Source organism: Gossypium hirsutum, chromosome D02, assembly GCF_007990345.1.
Source record: "Gossypium hirsutum isolate 1008001.06 chromosome D02, Gossypium_hirsutum_v2.1, whole genome shotgun sequence".
Classification (NCBI taxonomy): Eukaryota; Viridiplantae; Streptophyta; class Magnoliopsida; order Malvales; family Malvaceae; genus Gossypium; species Gossypium hirsutum.
In genome coordinates this window covers 691,817-712,142 of record NC_053438.1, presented here as the reverse complement: position 1 = coordinate 712,142, position 20,326 = coordinate 691,817, and the positions used below count along the sequence as shown (strand labels likewise).

Below are 20,326 nucleotides of genomic sequence, written 5' to 3'. Positions count from 1 at the left end.
GACCTTACAAGGTTTTGCTGGATTTTCTTTTTAAAACACAAGTCTGAGGTAGCTCAAGTGTTTGTGAAGTTTAAAAATGCTGTAGAAACAGAAACAGGTTGCAAGCTGAAATCGATAAGGACTGATAATGGCACTGAGTACACTTCAGCTCAGTTTCAAGCCATTTGCAATGATGCTGGTATCAAACATCAGCTTACAAATGTCTACACACCTCAGCAGAATGGGGTAGCTGAAAGAAAGAATAGAAGTCTGATGGATATGGCCAGATGTCTGCTGTTTGAGAAGAAACTGCCCAAGACCATGTGGGCTGAGGCAGTAAACACTGCTGTTTACCTTCAGAACAGGCTTCCCACTAAAGCTCTTGCATCCGAGACACCTTTCGAGGCTTGGTCTGGTTTCAAGCCTTCCTTAGCACATCTGAAGGTGTTTGGTTGCCTGTGTTATGCACAAATACCAGCAGCAAAGAGAGACAAGCTCTCTAAAAGGGCTCAACCAGGTGTTCTAGTAGGCTACAGCTCAGTCAAGAAGGGCTACAGGGTCCTGGATCCCTTGATAAACAAAGTCCAGGTGAGCAGAGATGTCATCTTTGATGAAAAAACCTGCTGGAATTGGGAGAAAAATGAGCCAGAAGCAGTTTCAGAAGACCTAGTGCCTAACCAAGCTGAACTTGAGCAGCTAGGACCTGAAATGGATGTTGATGATGTGCCTGTGAGAGGCACAAGGCCCCTAGATGATATTTATGAAAGGGCACAGGTTGCAATAGCAGAACCTAGCAGTTTTGAAGAGGCTGAGGCAGATGAAGGCTGGAAACTAGCTATGATCAATGAAATCAACATGATTGAAAAGAACCAGACATGGGAGCTTGTTGATAAACCTGCTGGAAAGAAGACCATTGGAGTAAAATGGGTCTATCGAGTAAAACAGAATGCAGATGGCAGTCTGAACAAGCTAAAAGCCAGGCTTGTTGTCAAAGGATTTAGCCAAAGGTATGGTCTGGACTACCTGGAGACATTTGCACCAGTAGCCAGGCTTGACACAGTTAGAATGATAGTTGCCTTGGCTGCTCAACATCAGTGGACCATTCATCAGCTTGATGTTAAGTCTGCATTTCTCAATGGCTTCCTGGAAGAAGAGATCTACATCGAGCAGCCTCAAGGATTTGTGATCACTGGCAAAGAACACATGGTGTACAGACTGAAAAAGGCTTTATATGGCCTGAAACAGGCTCCTCGAGCCTGGTATGCTCGAATTGACTCTTACTTGCTCAGTTTGGAATTTGAAAGAAGTCCCAGTGAACCAACACTGTATGTGAAGAAGAACCAAGCTCAAACTCAGCTTATTCTGTCACTCTATGTTGATGATCTATTGATAACTGGAGGAGATGGAAGAATGCTGGAAGATTTCAAAAGAAAAATGATGGAAATGTTTGAAATGTCTGATTTAGGCAGAATGAACTACTTCCTTGGAATGGAAGTGAACCAAACAGAAAAGGGAATCTTTCTTTGTCAGAGTTCTTTTACTATGAAGATCCTGGACAAGTTCTCTATGAAGAACTGCAAGCCAACAAGCACACCAATGGCTGTTGGAGTGAAGCTTTTGAGGCAAGGGAGTGGTGAACCAATTTGTGAGACCATGTACAAGAGTCTCATTGGTAGTCTGTTGTATTTGACTGCCACAAGGCCCGATATCATGTTTGCTGTTAGTGTGCTATCAAGATACATGAATTGCTGCAATGATCAGCACTTTCGAGCAGCTAAAAGAGTGCTGAGATACATCAAAGGCACCATTGGTCATGGTGTATTGTTCAAAAGGGCCAAAAACATGAAGTTAATAGGCTATGTTGATAGTGACTGGGCTGGATCAAGTGATGACATGAGAAGCACATCCGGATATGCATTCAGTCTTGGCTCAGGCATGTTTTGCTGGAGTTCTAAGAAACAAAGTCTGGTGGCACAGTCAACAGCAGAAGCTGAATATGTTGCTGCTGCATCTGCTGTGAACCAAGCCATATGGCTTAGAAAAATCTTGACTGATTTAAACCAAAACCAAAAGGAGGCAACAGAGATTTATTGTGACAACAAATCTGCTGTTGCAATTGCAAAAAATCCCATTTTTCATGGCAGAACCAAGCACTTCAATATTAAGTTGCATGTTATAAGGGAGATGGAACAAGCTCATGAAATCGAGCTGATTCATTGCAATTCAGAAGTGCAAATTGCTGATATCTTCACAAAGGCACTCAATGTGTCTAAATTTGCTAAATTCAAAAGGGAATTAGGTGTTACTAGCATGGAAACTAAGGAGGAGTGTTAAGTTTAGTTCCCATGCAAAGGTGGCCATGCACGACATGCAAAGGTGGTCATGCTTCTGGAATCGCAGCAGGCAGTGGTGCCATGGTGTGCAGCAAGCTGAAGCTATCCATTTAGTTTCCTTAATTGAATGTTTTGTATTTAGTTAGGATCAAACTTAGTTGGTAGCTGCATTTTGATGTAATTAGGTGCTGAATGACAAGTTTAGGTAGAAGCTTTTTGTTTTTCAATCAAGTTTACCAAGTTACTAGGCAATTTAGTGGTGTTAGGTATGTTATTAGGTGATTACTTGTTTGTTTTACTTGTTGACTGATATATGTAATGGCTTAATGCCTTGTTGGCTTGCTTAATGAAAGATATCAGCTCATTTTCATTCAATCTTTTTCTCTCTTTTCTGTTTTTCACTTGCTAGCTTCATCTTTCTGTTTTCTGCTTCCGAGTTTGCTTCTTCACCAAGCCTCGAGGCTTACTACTCAAGCAAGACTAGAAACAGCTTGCTGCTGCCTCTTGCACCAACAAAGAATCAAGCCAAGTAAAGATTGTTTCAATACAATCAAAGTTCTCTTAAATAGAAGATTTGATCTTCAAGGAATTTGATGACAGGAAGATGTTTTTAGTGGGATTAGTGAATGTCATTGATTGTACTTGAACGCCCCTTTTATGCATATATAGTGAACGACTTGTGTAGGTTAATTGTAGAAATTGAAGAGCATTTTATTTGTTAAGTCAGGAACTACTTTTTTAGTGCAAAACTGTAAGTAAACTGAATTGTGTTCATGAGCTTGGATCTAAGCTTTGAAGGGGAAATGATTTAGAGGGAAAGTTATTTAGTTAGAAGTATAGGACTGAAGCTGTAATTTGCTGAGTGAGTTGCCTCTGAATAAGGTTCCGTAGTCGTAGGAAATTTCCGAACTTCTTTAGCACTTTTAAGACTGAATTCTTTCTCGAAAATGCTGGAGAAATGTTTAAACAGTGACCAATAATGAATTAAAGATTCTCTGTGGTCGTATGCAGGAACTTTTATAAGTCTTATCCTGTGATACACCGCCATGATGTGTTTAAACTGTTTTTATTAGTTTAAATTGTACTATTAGTCCTTATATTATCCGTAAATTATAGATTTTATTTTTATACTTTAGTTGGGTCCATTTTATTTCCTATATCTTTTTAGTTGTAAAATTTCTGTAATACACATGAAATGATATGTCAACTTATTATTTTCATTTATTACTCAAAAAAATAATTAATAAATTTAATAGATCTTGTTTACACCAAGATTAAATTTTCAAAAAATTGAAAAGTAAAATATCCAAATGAAAAATATGAATTAAATTGACAACTTTACGCATTAATGATAAAACTCAACCAAGTAAATTTAACTGTTACTATTTAAATTAAGATTGAAATTTCAATATTTGAAAAGTAACCAAACAACTAATAGATAAATTGACCTTTTATTTTTGCTTAATGATTAATTTAACAAATATTTACATTTTTATTAATATGACTATTACTTTTTTTAGCTAAATTTAACCCTTAACCTTTTAGAAAGAGGTATATTTCACCACCAATTTTTCAAAAAAGAGTCAACTTATTGTTTATAGTAGAAATACTGACTAAAACATTACAATTTTTAAACATAACAATTTGCATGGCAATCTATCCTAGCTCTCTCTCTCTCTTTTTTTAATGCTCTTCATAATTTTTATAATCTTGATTTTTTATTATTTTTAAATTATTTGTCAATATAATATATATAAAATAAATAGTGCCGTATCAATATGAAATATACATTGACTATCACACTAATTGTCACGTCAACATCATCAAAAAATAGTATTTTAGTTAATATTTCTAATAAAAGTGATGATTCAACTCTTTTTAAAAGATTAATAGTTAAATTTAACTAAAAAAAATCAAATTAACAATCTATACAAACATTAAAACAAGACAATACAAGGATATTCACCAAAATAAAGTACCACTACTTATCATCTCGTTTGTCGTAGTTTTGGCACAAAGATAGGAGACCAGTGCTTGTATCATCATCAACTTTTTCTTCGTTCTTCTCTCGTTTCTTCTTCACAATTGAGATTATCACCGATAACTTGAATGGACGACTCCCCGAACCACTTGGACCTTCTGTTAACGAACAAATACGTTCATTATCATATTCGCAATACAAAATCAATATATATTAATTCAAAAAAATTATAAACATTAGTCAATCAGTCATTTCCAAAATTTTATTTCAATCTTTGAATCTTTTCAGATACATATTATGATAGATTTTGCAAATATTTGGATTGAAAATCAATAATTCACTTACAGCCAACAACAGAGATGGTGTGATAACAAGCGTTAGGTGGATAGCAAGATTGACAGAAAGCACTGATGAGACAGTGAAGCCTTGGTGCTCGCGTATTTTAGTAAGGTGTTGTTTTAAATAAAATGCAATGATATTTGAATAGTTCCAGATAATGGCTTTGAAGTCTTTGAATCAATTAGATTAAGAATTAATGCGGATATACGAAAAAAAATGAATTGGTGATGAATACTGTAAATACCTTTACTGTTGGAATCATCAGGCAAACTAGCTTTTGCCAAAACATCTGTAGGGTTACACCAAAGCATGAGTTAAGGGATTCAATAATGGCGATTTTATTTTCAACAATTGAGGTGAAAAAAAAGGAAAAATACAGCAAGTCCCACTTCTACAAACATAAATTGATATCATGTGGAACTTCGCATTGATGCAGGTCAAACTGACTACCCAATGGTATATTCTCGAACAAGCCTATTCCATTTTAAAACTAAAACTGAAAGTTCAAGCACATCCATCTTTTCATGAGATAATAATTCATTCGGACAGCTTGATTTCCTCCATATGGTTTCCTCCATATTAAATCGACTCTCAATTGTTCTTATAATTGCTGATTTCAACAACTTAAAATAAACATCGTATTTTGGATCTTGAACCTTCACATATAGTAAAACATTAAACAAGTCTGACACTTAACCCTCTTCGTCTATGCAATATTGTTAACCCTTTACCCACCTTAGAAAATCTTGTTCTATCTTCAATACTACATGAAACTATTACTAACAGTCGGTAATCGATTGGGTAAGTTAAATAAAAATTGCATTAAATGTAGATAATTTACTTAAAACATTACGCACTAAAAAAAAGTTTTGATCATGAGTATAGGATGTGTTTGCTAACCAAACATGATTAATAATAGGGAAAAGTGGAGGAGGTGCCGCTGGTTGGTCGAGTAAATGTATCAAATAGTTATTTGAATAAATTGATCCATTATTTTATATTAATTGGGTAAAAAGCCGAGCAATAATAGAAGCATGTCGGTCACCTAATCACGCCGTGTATTTCGTAATTCTCGTCAGAAGGGGCAGCTGATGGCTTTATTTTGCTTTACTTTTGACTTTGGGTGCTAAGCTTATTGATTTGTTTTTGCTTTTTTTCATCAAAGAGGGGACCTTTCAGTTTGAAATTACCAAAAGCAATTCATCTTCAGTTCTCTTCTGCATTCCGTTTCCTTAACCCGGTATGATCTTTCACCAATTTCAATTATCTGTTGCTTTAATTTCGTTTTCATTTACAAATGTTCTTCGCCTCTTTGATATAGAGTTAAGAGCTTTCCCTAACATTTCAAGCTTTTTATTTTTGAAGCGAAGATGGCTGAAGCTTTCGTTAGTGCTGTTGTGGGAGAAGTGGCGTCAAAAGCGGCGTCAGTTGCGGTTGAGATGATAAGCCTTGGATGGGGCTTCAAGGATGAGATGCAGAGGCTTGGTAACTCACTAGAAATGATTGGAGCTTTCTTGCGAGATGCAGAGGGAAACCAAAAGCAAATGAACTCAGTGAAGCTTTGGTTGAAGAGGCTCAGAGATGTTGCTTATGAGGCTGATGAGGTCCTGGATGAGATTGCTTATGAGTTTCTCAGAAGGAAAGTGGAGATTGGGGATCAGATGTGGAGAAAGCTTCGAGACACTCCATCTACTGTCACATTTCAGCACAACATGGCTAATAAAGTTAAGGACATCCTTAATTCCTTGGACGACCTTAACAAAATAGCCAAAGACTATGGTCTCCAACAATTAGCCATAGATCAAAGAATTTTTATTCCATCAAATGTGGAGACAGTCTCCTTCCTAGATGACTCAAACATTGTTGGAAGGAAAAATGATGTCTCAAAAGTTGTTGACATGTTACTCAGTCCCCAAGATGATCGAACTGTCTCTGTTGTGCCTATAGTTGGAATGGCGGGTATCGGGAAAACTACTTTAGCAAGGCTAGTTTACCATGATGTGGATGTGGAAAGGCGTTTTGATGTAAGATTTTGGGTGTGTGTTTCGGATGATTTCAATGTCAAAAGAATTTTGGGAGAAATGCTTGAGCATGATATGAATTATCAGCAGACCTCGATACCTCAAAACTTGAATGCTTTAACGGCGAAACTGAAGGGGAAGATTGAGCGGGCCAAAAGGGGAAATGAACAGATCAAATATCTTCTTGTACTTGATGATGTGTGGAATGTTGAACAATGGGATGAACTAATGTGGTGTTTGGAAGGGGTTAATAAGAATCGGGGGAATAAAGTTATTGTAACAACCCGCATTGAAGATGTGGCATTAAAAGTGGAAACACTTCCTAATCAAAGGCATCAGCCTGGAAAATTAAAAGATGAGGAGTGCTGGTCCATAATTAAAGAAAAAGCATGTGGAGACTCCCCAATATCTCCCAGCTTAGTGTTAATTGGCGAGGAAATTGCTAAACAATGTCACGGTGTGCCTTTAGCAGCAAAAGTTATTGGAGGTACAATGCGCAAAATTGAAAGGAGTCGGGCTGCATGGTTGAAAATTCAAAAAAGTGATGTATGGGATTCGGTTAATAGTGTGCTAAGGTTAAGTTTCGATCACTTGTCTTCTCCATGTTTAAAGAAGTGTTTTGCATACTGCGCCATGTTTCCTAAAGATTTTTGCTTTAGAAAGGAGCAATTAATCCAGCTCTGGATGGCTGAAGGATTTCTTGGCGCTTCTAAAGAAATTATGGATACTGGTAACAGATATTTCCATGAATTGTTATCAAATTCCTTATTCCAAGATGTGGGGAAGGACAGGTGCGGAAATATTTTGACTTGCAAGATGCATGACTTGGTGCATGATCTGGCTTTGTCTGTCTCAAAGTTTGAGACTTTGATTTTCCAAGAAAATTCCAGTTCCAGCACAGATGAAGTTTCTCATATTCGGCATCTCAGTATTGGTTATGATGGGGAATCCTTACCAATAATTTTAACAGCTGTTGCTCCAAAATTGCACTCTTTGTTCTCAGAGATTGATGTGTTCAAGAAATTGTCAAGAACCTTCACAAGCTTACGAGTCCTAAAATTTTCCAGTGCTGATTATATTCATGAGTTGCCTGCTTCCCTCGGCGAATTGAAGCACTTGAGGTATATGGACATCTCGAAGACTTCTATCAAAGTGCTGCCTCAATCCATAACCAAACTTTACATGTTACAAACATTAAGGTTCATGGGTTGTAGGGAAATCGCATTTCCAGATGGATTGAGAAATTTGATAAGCGTGAAGCACATCCATTTTGACCAGCAAAGTTCTCAACCAATTGAGCTTCGACACCTAATTTCTCTCCAAACATTGCCAATGTTTTTTGTTAGGGGTAACGAACTTCATCTTGATGCTCTAGAATGCCTCAACGAACTTGGTGGACAATTGAAGATATGCGATCTGCAGAGTGTTAGAGACAAGGAAGAGGCCCGCAAAGCAAATCTACGGCTTAAAACAAAATTGTGCAAGGTAATATTTGAATGGTCAAATTTTAGCAATGATAACTGTGAGGAAGTGCTGGAAGGTCTCCAACCCCCCTCAGGTTTGCAAAGCTTAATTGTTTGGAATTATGGAGGAGAAAAGCTCCCATCTTGGATGTCAAGACCTGTTCATGGTTCTAATATTGGTTCACTGCTTCTTGACAATTTGATGGAGTTGGAATTAAACAATTGCATCAATTGTAAAAGTCTTCCACCATTGGGCCAACTGCACAGTCTCAAGTTTCTTGCACTGAGGAATATGGAGGAGCTGAAACGCATCGGTAATGAGTTTTATTGCGATGGAAGTAGTCAATTTGAGATTGAGGTGTTTCCTGCATTAAAAACATTCATCCTACGGCGACTGGAAAATCTGAAAGAATGGACAGCAACGACAGCAGCAGTCATGTTTCCTTGCTTAGAAGAGTTGCTTGTTTCTAACTGCCCCTTATTGGAAAGTGTTCCCCTGACAGGACAATGTTTATCTCTTAAAAAGCTCTGTATTGAGGATTGTTCACGATTAAGCAGTATAGGGGATGGACTAGCTGTTGAATATTGGCAATATCCCACATTAGGAAAAGATAGAAATGGAGGGGGTTTGGTTTGTTATATATAGAACCCCTCCCCCTTTGGTTGTATCATCCCAAAATCTTCTCTTTTGTAATATTTCTAGAGGAAATATTAATTTGGTAGTGTCCGAGGACGTAAGCTAAATTGGCCGAACCTCGTTAAAACTCTGGTATTTTATTTCTTATTTGTTTGCTTTTATTTAATAGCTTTATGTTGGTTATATTTATTTAGTTATTATTGCTATAAATATCTAAGTGAGTTCTGTCTAGTTGTTGGGTTTTAAGCGGGACCATTGTGACCCCTCCAATTTAACTGGGAATTTTCTTAGTATAATTGTTGGCATAATAATTATCTAAATATTTCTGATAATATTGTTATTAATATTATCGTCGCTTCCGCAACAATTGGTATCCGAGCCAAGGTTTTGTAGTATGCTCTGTGTTTGCAGCTTAGTCTGATCTTACACATCAGAAACATTTCCTAAAGCTTGTGGGTATTCTGCATTTGGTGGCTATTAAGTAGAAGCTATGGCAAAAATGACAGAAGAAAAACCATCCATATCAACAACTTCCACTTCGTACATTTTGCCGAGGATTGGAACTGCAAATACGAGATTTGTAGTGGAAATTTTTGATGGAACAGGTCATTTCGGCATGTGGCAAAGTGAGCTTCTAGATGCCCTCTTTCAACAGGGTCTAGATATTGCCATTGAGGAAGAAAAACCAGAAGGGGTTGATGATAAAGAATGGAAGACCATCAACCGATTGGCATGTGGTACAATTCGATCATGTCTTTCCAGAGAGCAGAAGTATACATTCAGTAAAGAGACTTCTGCAAGTAAATTGTGGAAAGCATTGGAGGAGAAATTTCTGAAGAAGAACAGTCAAAATAAGTTACATATGAAGAAAAGACTGTTTCGTTTCAGTTATGTTCCTGGTACCACGATGAACGAGCACATTACCAATTTTAATCAGCTGGTGGCTGATTTGTTGAATTTGGATGTGACTTTTGAAGACGAAGACTTGGCGTTAATGTTGTTGGGATCGCTTCCTGAGGAGTTTGAGTACCTTGAAACTACTCTACTTCATGGAAAATCGGAAGTAACTTTCAATGAAGTAACTGCTGCATTGTATAGCTATGAACTACGCCGAAAGGATAAGTTGAAAGGTTCAGGTGAAGCAGCAGTGGAAGCATTGGTAACAAGAGGTCGTCAGCAAAGTCAGTCTAAGGGGAAGAGAAGAAAGTCCAAAGGTCGAGCTGTTGCCAAAGATGAATGTTCTTTTTGCAAAGAAAAAGGACATTGGAAGAAAGATTGTCCAAAATTGAAGAAAAAAGGGAAGACTCCGCAAGATGCAAATGTTGCAGAATGCAATAGTGAAGCAGAGTCAGACTTTTCTCTTAGTATGACATCTTCAACATTATATGCAGATGAGTGGATCATGGATTCTGGTTGTTCCTATCATATGTGTCCCATTCGGGAATGGTTCTTTGAATTTCAAAAACTAGATGAAGGGGTTGTTTACATGGGTAATGATAACACATGTAAAATAGCCGGGATAGGTTCAATTAAACTGAGGAGTCATGATGGATCTACTAGAATTTTGCGGGATGTACGATATGTCCCAAAGTTGAAGAAGAATCTCATCTCTTTGGGGTCGTTAGAATCTAAAGGCCTAGTTGTGACAATACGAGATGGAGTTCTTAAAGCAACTTCAGGAGCATTGGTGATGTTGAAAGGCATAAGAAAGAACAATCTGTATTACTACCAAGGTAGTACAGTGGTCGGGACAACAGCAGCAGCAATTACGAGTACCAAGAAGGACGCTGAGGCAACACAGCTGTGGCATATGCGTTTGGGCCATGCTGGTGAAAAATCCTTGCAAACTCTAGCCAAGCAAGGATTATTGAAAGGTACAAAGACTTGCAAACTTGAATTTTGCGAGCATTGTGTTCTGGGAAAACAACGAAGGGTGAAATTTGGCACTGGGATTCACAATACTAAAGGTATTCTGGATTATGTGCATTCTGATGTATGGGGACCGTCCAAGACTCCATCACTTGGAGGAAGACGTTATTTTGTCACCTTTATTGATGATTTTTCCAGACGAGTTTGGGTGTTCCCTATGAAGAACAAAGATGAGGTGCTTGAAGTTTTCCTTAAGTGGAAAACTAAAGTTGAAAATCAGACAGGAAGGAAGATTAAGGTTCTCCGATCAGACAACGGTGGAGAATATAAAAGCGATCCTTTCCTGAAGATATGCCAAGATTGTGGCATAGTAAGGCACTTCACCGTAGGTGGAACACCGCAACAGAATGGGGTGGCAGAGCGTATGAATCGAACGCTTGTGGAGAAAGTTCGATGTATGTTATCTAATGCTGGATTAGATAGAAAGTTTTGGACTGAGGCTGTGACGTACGCTCAACATCTCATCAATCATTTGCCATCATCTGCTATAAATGGCAAGACTCCTTTGGAGAAATGGTATGGAAAACCTGCTACTGATTATGACACCTTGCGCATTTTTGGTTCTATTGCATATTATCATGTGAAAGAATCAAAGTTAGATCCAAGAGCAAAGAAGGCTCTATTCATGGGCTTCAATGCTGGTGTTAAGGGATATCGTTTGTGGTGTCTAGAGGCAAAGAAGACGATAATCAGTAGGGATGTTACCTTTCATGAATCTGCCATGTTGAATAAGGTAAATCCAGAAGGAGTGAGTAGTACTTCACAGCAGGTGGAGTGTACTCCGCAGCAGGTGGAGTTTGAGCAGAGTGTGGTAATTCCAGCAAAAGGTACCACTAGTGATTCTTCATTGGCAGATGCAGAGTCAGATGAGGAAGAGGTTTCTACCCAAGAACCTCAACAGCAATCAGAGCCAATTGCAGTCAGAAGGCAGAGACGAGAAATTCAGAAACCTGCTCGTTTCACTGACATGGTAGCTTATGCACTTCCAGTTGTTGATAATATTCCATCCACTTACACCGAAGCCATTCAGAGTTTAGAGAATTATAGATGGTTAGGTGCAATGGAAGAGGAGATGCAATCTCTAGAGAAAAACAAGATGTGGAAGCTGGCACAACTACCAAAAGGGAAGAAGGCGATTGGTTGCAAAATTTGAAGACACTATTGAAGTTTGTGTTATGAGAAGATGTTCGAAGATGTGGAATATCGCCAAGGTGGAGATTTGTTGAATATTGGCAATATCCCACATTAGGAAAAGATAGAAATGGAGGGGGTTTGGTTTGTTATATATAGAACCCCTCCCCCTTTGGTTGTATCATCCCAAAATCTTCTCTTTTGTAATATTTCTAGAGGAAATATTAATTTGGTAGTGTCCGAGGACGTAAGCTAAATTGGCCGAACCTCGTTAAAACTCTGGTATTTTATTTCTTATTTGTTTGCTTTTATTTAATAGCTTTATGTTGGTTATATTTATTTAGTTATTATTGCTATAAATATCTAAGTGAGTTCTGTCTAGTTGTTGGGTTTTAAGCGGGACCATTGTGACCCCTCCAATTTAACTGGGAATTTTCTTAGTATAATTGTTGGCATAATAATTATCTAAATATTTCTGATAATATTGTTATTAATATTATCGTCGCTTCCGCAACACTAGCTACTTCCACGGTACTTGAGGAGCTAACTATAGTAAAGTGTGGAGATTTGTTCTCAATTCCAAATTTAAATGGGTTTTCCGCTCTTCGAAGTGTCTATGTTTCTGATTGCGGACGCTTGGGAATTGTTCCAATAGCAGGAATATGTTCATCTCTTGAAGAATTTTGCATTTCAGAGTGTAAGGAATTAAGCGAGATAGGAGGCGGGTTGTCTACCTCCACTTGTCTTAAAGAATTAAAGCTAAGTGGCTGTGCTAATTTAAGCTCCATTCCAGATTTGGAAGGATTTTCCTTTCTTCGAAATCTAGATATATCAGAGTGCAGCAAACTGGAAATTGTTCCAATAAGAGGAAGATGTTCATCTCTTGAAAAGCTTCACATTTCCTCGTGTCAAAACTTAAGCAAGATAGGAGATGGGTTGTCTACCTCCAGTTGTCTTAAAGAATTAAAGCTAAGTGGCTGTGCTAATTTAAGTTCCATTCCAGATTTGGAAGGATTTTCCTTTCTTCGAAATCTAGATATATCAGAGTGCAACAAACTGGAAATTGTTCCAATAAGGGGAAGATGTTCATCTCTTCAAAAGCTTCACATTTCCTCGTGTCAAAACTTAAGCAAGATAGGAGACTGGTTGTCGACTTCCACTTATCTTATAGAATTAAAGCTAAGTGGCTGTGCTAATTTAAGTTCCATTCCAGATTTGGAAGGATTTTCCGTTCTTCGAAATCTAGATATATCAGAGTGTAGCAAACTGGAAATTGTTCCAATAAGAGGAAGATGTTCATCTCTTCAAAAGCTTCACATTTCCTCGTGTCAAAACTTAAGCAAGATAGGAGACTGGTTGTCGACTTCCGCTTATCTTATAGAATTAAAGCTAAGTGGCTGTGCTAAATTAAGTTCCATTCCAGATTTGGAAGGATTTTCCGTTCTTCGAAATCTAGATATATCAGAGTGCAGCAAACTGGAAATTGTTCCAATAAGAGGAAGATGTTCATCTCTTCAAAAGTTTCACATTTCCTCGTGTCAAAACTTAAGCAAGATAGGAGATGGGTTGTCTACCTCCACTTATCTTAAAGAATTAAAGTTAAGCGATTGTCCTAATTTATGTTCCATTCTAGATTTGGAAGGATTTCCCTCTCTTAAAATTTTAGATTTATCAAACTGCAACGAACTGGAAATTGTTCCGATAAGAGGACAATGTTCATCTCTTGAAAAGCTTCTCATTTCCGGGTGTCAAAGCAAGATAGAAGATTGGTTGCCTATTGCCACTTGTCTCAAAGAGTTAAAGCTATCCCATTGTGGTAACTTAAATTCCATTCCAGATTTGGAATCTCTTCGAACTTTAGATATATCTAAATGTGACAACCTGGAAATTATTCCAACAGGAAGACTTCCTTTTCTTGAAAAGCTTCACATTTTTCAGTGTGAAAAACTAAGCAAGGTAGGAGACGGGTTTTCTATTTCCTCTTTTGTCAAAGAATTGAGGATAAGGCTTTGCCCTAATTTAAGTTCCATTCCAGATTTGAAAGGATTTTCGTCTCTTCAGAGTTTATGTATATCTGGGTGCAACAAACTGGAAATTGTTCCAATAACAGAAAGGTGCTCATCTCTTGAAGTTCTTGACATTCTTGCATGTGAAAAATTAAGCTACATAGGAAATGGACTGTCTAACTTCACTTGTCTCAAAAAATTGAGGATAGAGACTTGCCCGAATTTGAGGTCCATTCCAAGTATATGTCATGGTCGTCTCACTGAATTAGGTTTCACTGGTGTAGGCCAAGGCTTAACTTGTCTATTACCAGATTTGCTGCAATCCAACACTTGCCTTCGCAAGCTGACACTAGCTGATTTGCCTGATCTAAGATCGATTCCAGAAAGTGTGTGGGAATTGCATTCTCTTGTTCGTTTAACAACCAAAAGGTGTCCAACATTGAGGAGCATTCCAAATGACCGCCTTGGCAGCCTTACTTGCTTGAGAAGTTTAGATATTGGTGGTTTCTCAGAAGAGCTAGAAGAATTCCCAGGTTTTGATTCCATCCAACACCTCAGTGCCTCCCTTAAAGAGTTGCGATTGCTTGGATGGGAAAAGCTAAGTTCTCTTCCTTACCAACTCCGACACCTCACTGCCCTTGAAGGACTAGAGATACAGAGGTTTCACGGCATAGAAGCCTTGCCTGATTGGTTGGGAAACCTCTCCTCTGTAAAGCGTTTGAGAATTGTTTCATGTGATAAGCTCATGTATCTGCCTTCTGAACATGTTATCCGAAGCCTCTCCAAATTAACATCATTTATAATTTCAGCGTGTCCTCGATTAGAGGCAAGATGTTCCAAGGAAAGCGGCCCTGAGTGGTCCAAGATTTCCCACATTCGTAGGATCTCAATTATGAGCAAGCGGTAAGTTCAATATCTGAAACCAAAACGCCTGTACTTTTTGCTTTTGATAAAAGAATGTCATTTCTCTCTAAATTCTTCTTGTTCTTTTCCTCCTAAACTTTCATTTTTTTTCTGCATTTTCGCCAGACCTTTACAGGATTTGTATGGATATGAAGGATTCATAGACTTATTGTCTTGGATGTAAATATAGAGATAGAAAAGTAAGCTCTTTTTTATCCCCATTTCTTTTCAATGCAATTTACATCAGTTCATTCTTCCTGTGATTATCTTTGCATTTTAGTAGACAACCTTTTAATTTTGTTTTGATAAACATTTCATGGATATGAGAAGTCCCTTTGTATATATAATCATTTTGGCAATTCTCTAAGTATATAGTGGATTTCTCCAATTAGACAATATATTTCCGTTCAACTTGGTTGGCTTATTTATTTATTCTTTTTTCAAAAAAAAAAGGTTATTTGTTCACAAATTTGGTTGGTTAATCCATATGACAGATTTTTTGGCTTAATTTTGCAGGATTCACTAATTAGCTTGTACAGCTTAAAGACTCATCAGTCAAAGAGAGAACGTAGAAACTAAATTTATCCATCGAAAAGTAAGTCCTGGTCACCATTACTTTTCCATGTAATTGATGACACTTGTGCAATTTATTAACTTTTAATTTTGCTTTGATGAAGACTACTTAAAAATTTATTTTCAAAATTTAACAAACTATATAATTTAACATTCTTTGTGTTTTGACCACTTGTTTTACCTTGCTTATGAAGTCTTGGTTTAGCAACTTATCTGAAGCATTAAGGATTACTACGTATAAAGCTCTAGTCACATCTGTGAGGTATTCATCATCGTTCTTGTCTTCTGGAAGCCCATTCTTAGCTTGCTTCCAATGGAAGTTATGGTACTACCATCCATGTTCCATTTTTACCCAAATCAGCAGTTCTTGACAACATATGACGTACTTGTTCATTGCAGCCAGCCTATCTTCCGCTTTACCTCCGTTCTCTTTCTGTTTTCCAGAAGGCATCAACTATTATAGTAGGTCAATTAAACAAGAATACTGCTTAAGAAATGTTTTCAAAACTCAACTCACTAGGTAATGATCATTGTTTATGCATTTTGATCACTTATTTTAACTTGTTTGTAGTGTCTTTGGTCATGCAACATTTGCTAAATATATCTCCTACTTGTCTGAAGCATCAAGGATTATGAATAAGGGTTCTTATGAGATCCAACTGGAATTTAGCTTTGTTCCTGAGTCCCATTATTGTTTAGCTCCTGATGGAAGCACTTAGGATAGCCACCCGTTATGGTACTAACCTTGTTACATGTTTCTCCAAGTAAGTTGTCCATGACAAACATATCATATGCTTGTTCATCATATCTTGCTGCTTTACCACCATTCTCTTTCTTAGCCTAGCCTTTTGCATATTGGCAGGCAAAGTGTCTCCCTGCAGAGAAGTGGTGTTACTTAAGATCATAGAGGAAGTCTCTTGCAAGAATCTTCGATACGAGAGATCCAGGCATGCTTCAGATAGGCCAGTGATGAGTGATGACCAACGTAAATTTTAATCTGAGGATTTAAACTTTTATTTCTCTATGTAAAGATTTATGATATTGCTTTATCAGATGAGCTAGTGAGCTAAAAGGCCCCAGCCAAGACCAGAGAGGCCCAGCACCATATATGGGGTATTGGAAAAGTTCATCCACCTTACATGAATGGTGTGACTACTTGATACTATTGAGCAGTGTTTGATTGCAGTCACAGAAAAGGTCCAAGTCAGCTGTGACTACTTGTACAGATTTCGTTTTTCTGTACATAAAATGTTTCTGACAAATCGGCCAGGTAAAAGCTGCATTTTTCCAGAAGGCATCAACTATTATAGTAAGTCAACTAAACAGGAAGACTGCTTACGAAAAATTTTTATATATCAACTCACTAGGTAATTATCATTGTTTATGCATTTTGACCACTTCTTTTGCCTTGTTGTCTTCAGTCATGCAACATCACCCAAGTGTTTTCCCTACTTGTCTGAAGCATCAAGGATTGTGAGTAAGGTTTCTTGTGATATCCGACCAGAATTTAGTTCTGTTCCTGAAAGCCATTCTTGTTTTGCTCCTGACGGAAGCACTTACAATTGCCACCCTTTATGGAACTAACCTTGGCTACCAAATCACCTGTCCTTGACAACATATTGTATGGTTGTTCATTGCAGCATCTTGCCACTTTACCACCATTCTCTTTCTTAACCTATGCCTTTATCCGGACCTGCTTCACATAGGTCAGTGATAAAACAACTAAAATTCAAATCCAAGGGTAAAATTTTTTTCTTCATGTAAAGATATATGATTTTGCTTTATCTGAAGGGGTAGTAAGCTAGAAGGCCTTAGCCATGATCGGAGAGGACCAGCACCAGATTTGATTGGAAAAGCTATTCACAAAGGTACTTTTCCCTCGTAGAATTTCTAGGAGCTAAAACTTATTGAGTTCACCAATTGGATTGCCTTGGAATTAAAAATAGTAACTTCGTTTATCATAAATACTGTGTTTGGATTTTAGCAGGAAAAGGAGCTCGCATCTGTGTATCTAGCTAAGTTGAAGATTTGAGCTTCCATGTCATAATCCAAAATCATCAGAAAAAAAAAGTTGGCTGCCCTGTATTTAAACTTGTTAGTGCCGATTATAATTGTCAGCTTCAACGGTGATACTTCAGTGCAGACTTTACATGCGAGAATCAAAGTTCTCTTAAATAGAAGATTTGATCTTCAAGGAATTTGATGACAGTAAGATGTTTTTAGTGGGATTTGTGAATGTCATTGATTGTACTTGAACGCCCCTTCTATGCATATATAGTGAACGACTAGTGTAGGTTAATTGTAGAAATTGGAGAGCATTTTATTTGTTAAGTCAGGAACTACTTTTTTTAGTGCAAAACTGTAAGTAAACTGAATTGTGTTCATCAGCTTGGATCTAAGCTTTGAAGGGGAAAAGATTTAGAGGGAAAGTTATTTAGTTAGAAGTATAGGACTGAAGCTGTAACTTGCTGAGTGAGTTGCCGTTGAATAAGGCTCCGCAGTCGTAGGAAATTTCCGAACTTCTTTAGCATTTTTAAGACTGAATTCTTTCTCGAAAATGCCGGAGAAATGTTTGAACAGTGACCAGTAATGAATTAAAGATTCTCTGTGGTCGTATGCAGTAACTTTTATGAGTCTTATCCAATGATACATCGTCATGATGTATTTAACTTGTTTTTATTTGGTTTAAATTGTGCTATTAGTCATTATATTATCCGTAAATTATAGATTTTATTTTTATACTTTAGTTGGGTCCATTTTAATTGCTATATCTTTTGAGTTATAAAATTTCGGTATTATTACACATGAAATGATATGTCAACTTATTATTTTCATTTATTACTCAAAAATAATAATTAATAAATTTAATAGATCTTGTTTACACCAAGATTAAATTTTCGAAAAATTGAAAAGTAAAAAAATTAAAAATACAAATGAAAAATATGAATTAAATTTACTACTTTACGCATAATGCAAGTTTAATGATAAAACTCAACCAAGTAAATTTAATTGTTACTATTTAAATTAGGATTGAAATTTCAATATTTGAAAAGTAAGCAAACAACTAATACATAAATTGACCTTTTATTTTTGCTTAATGATAAATTTAGCACTTAATATTTACATTTTTAATCAATATGACTTACTTTTAGCTAATTTTAGCCCTCAACATTTTAGAAAGAGGTACATTTCACCACCAATTTTTCAAAAAAAAAGTCAAACTTATTGTTTATAACAGAAATACTGACTAAAACATTACGATTTTTAAACATAACAATTTGCATGACAATCTACACTTACTTCAAGCTCTTTTTTTTTTTTATGCTCTTCATAATTTTTATAATCTTGATTTTTTATTATTTGTAAATTATTTGTCAATATAGTATATATATAATAAATAGTGCCGTATCAATATGAAATATACATTAACTATCACATTAATTATCACGTCAACATCATCAAAAAATAGTATTTTAGTTGGCATTTCTAATAAAAGTGATGATTCAACTTTTTTTTTAAGATTAATGGTTAAATTTAACTAAAAAAAACATCAAATTAACAATCTATACAAACATTAAAACAAGACAATACAAGGATATTCACCAGAATAAAGTACCACTACTTATCATCACTTTCATCGTAGTTTTGGCACAAAGATAGGAGACCAGTGCTTGTATCATCATCAACTTTTTCTTCTTTCTTCTCTGGTTTCTTCTTCATCACAACGAGATTATCACGGCGCCAAAACTACAATGAAAGTGATGATGAATAGTGATACTTTATTTTAGACAATATTCTTGCGTGTTTGGTACATGGTAAAAAAATATAAAGAGTATTGGTACTTGGCAGTTGGCACAAGGATAGGAGACCAATACTCTGTATCATTAGTAACTTTTCTTCTTTCTTCTCTGGTTTCTTCTTCACAATCGAGATTATCACCGGTAACTTGAATGGACGACTCCTTGAACCACTTGGACCTTCTGTTAACGAACAAATACATTCATTATCATATTCGTAATACAAAATCAATATATACTAATTCAAAAAAGTTCTAAGCATTAGTCAGTCAATCATTTCCAAAATTTTATTTCAAGGATCTTTGAATCTTTTCAGGGTACTTATTACTATGATAAATTTTGCAAATATTTGGATTGAAAATCAGTAATTAACTTACAGTCAACAACAGAGATGGTGTGATAACAAGCGTTAGGAGGATAGCAAGATTGACAGAAAGCACTGATGAGACAGTGAAGCCTTGGTGCTCAAGTATTTTAGTAATGTTTTGTTTTAATAAATTGCAATGATATTTGAATAGTTCCAGATAATGGTTTTGTACCAAATAGATTGAGAATTAATGCAGACTAGTTGAACCGTTCTTTTTTATATATGAAAAAAATGAATTGGTGATGAATACTGCAAATACCTTTACTGCTAGAATCATCCGGCAAACTAGCTTTTGTCAAAGCATCTGTAGGGTTCTTCTGACACCTTTCTCCTCAGCACACCATGCACACCAAAGCTTGAGTTAAGGGATTCAATAATGGCGATTCTATTTTCAACAATTGAGGTGAAAAAAAGGGAAAAATACAGCAAGTCCCACTTCTGCAAACATAAATTGATATCATGTGGAACTTCGCATTGACGTAGGTCAAACTGACTACCCAATGGTATATTCTCGAACAAGCCTATTCCTTTTTGAAACTAAAACTGAACATGAGTATAGGAGTGTTTGGGCTTTTTTTATAAAAATAGCCTAAAAATTTTAATTAATTATCAAAATAATCCATTTTTTTAGTTAAACACAAAAATGACCTAAAATCTACCGTAAAAGTTGGTGGAGTCAATTTGGCTCCGCCAATATGCCACGTCAGCAACCAAGAAAAAAATTAATTTTTTGATGGAGCCATGTAGAATGGCACCACTTGTATAAATACTAAGAAGATACTGCAATTTCTAAAAATATGGAGGACTTTAAATTAAAATTTCTATTTTCTAGTGGAGCCCTTTCATTTGGCGCCACCAGATTCGCCT

At 36.5% G+C, this 20,326-nt stretch overlaps 1 protein-coding gene across 1 annotated transcript; it reads left to right on the top strand.

Annotated features, from left to right (window-relative positions):
• The first annotated feature begins 5,711 nt into the window (after window positions 1-5,711).
• Window positions 5,712-18,036, top strand: LOC107960713 (putative disease resistance protein RGA1). Its single transcript, XM_041089383.1, has 11 exons — window positions 5,712-5,872; window positions 5,998-8,700; window positions 12,334-14,722; window positions 14,849-14,922; window positions 15,239-15,317; window positions 15,490-15,815; window positions 15,917-16,059; window positions 16,158-16,604; window positions 16,717-17,001; window positions 17,087-17,163; window positions 17,283-18,036. The coding sequence occupies exons 2-4, from the start codon at window positions 6,003-6,005 to the stop codon at window positions 14,904-14,906; spliced, it is 5,145 nt and encodes a 1,714-aa protein (XP_040945317.1). The 5' UTR covers window positions 5,712-5,872; window positions 5,998-6,002; the 3' UTR covers window positions 14,907-14,922; window positions 15,239-15,317; window positions 15,490-15,815; window positions 15,917-16,059; window positions 16,158-16,604; window positions 16,717-17,001; window positions 17,087-17,163; window positions 17,283-18,036.
• Window positions 18,037-20,326: the final 2,290 nt, after the last annotated feature.

Excerpts from the sequence above, each read along its gene's own strand:
- LOC107960713 (XM_041089383.1), top strand. The coding sequence starts at position 6,003 with ATGGCTGAAGCTTTCGTTAGTGCTGTTGTGGGAGAAGTGGCGTCAAAA. Across the intron at positions 8,701-12,333 it reads GGATGGACTAGCTGTTGAAT|CTACTTCCACGGTACTTGAG; the intron begins ATTGGCAATATC and ends CCGCAACACTAG. Across the intron at positions 14,723-14,848 it reads ATCTCAATTATGAGCAAGCG|ACCTTTACAGGATTTGTATG; the intron begins GTAAGTTCAATA and ends CATTTTCGCCAG.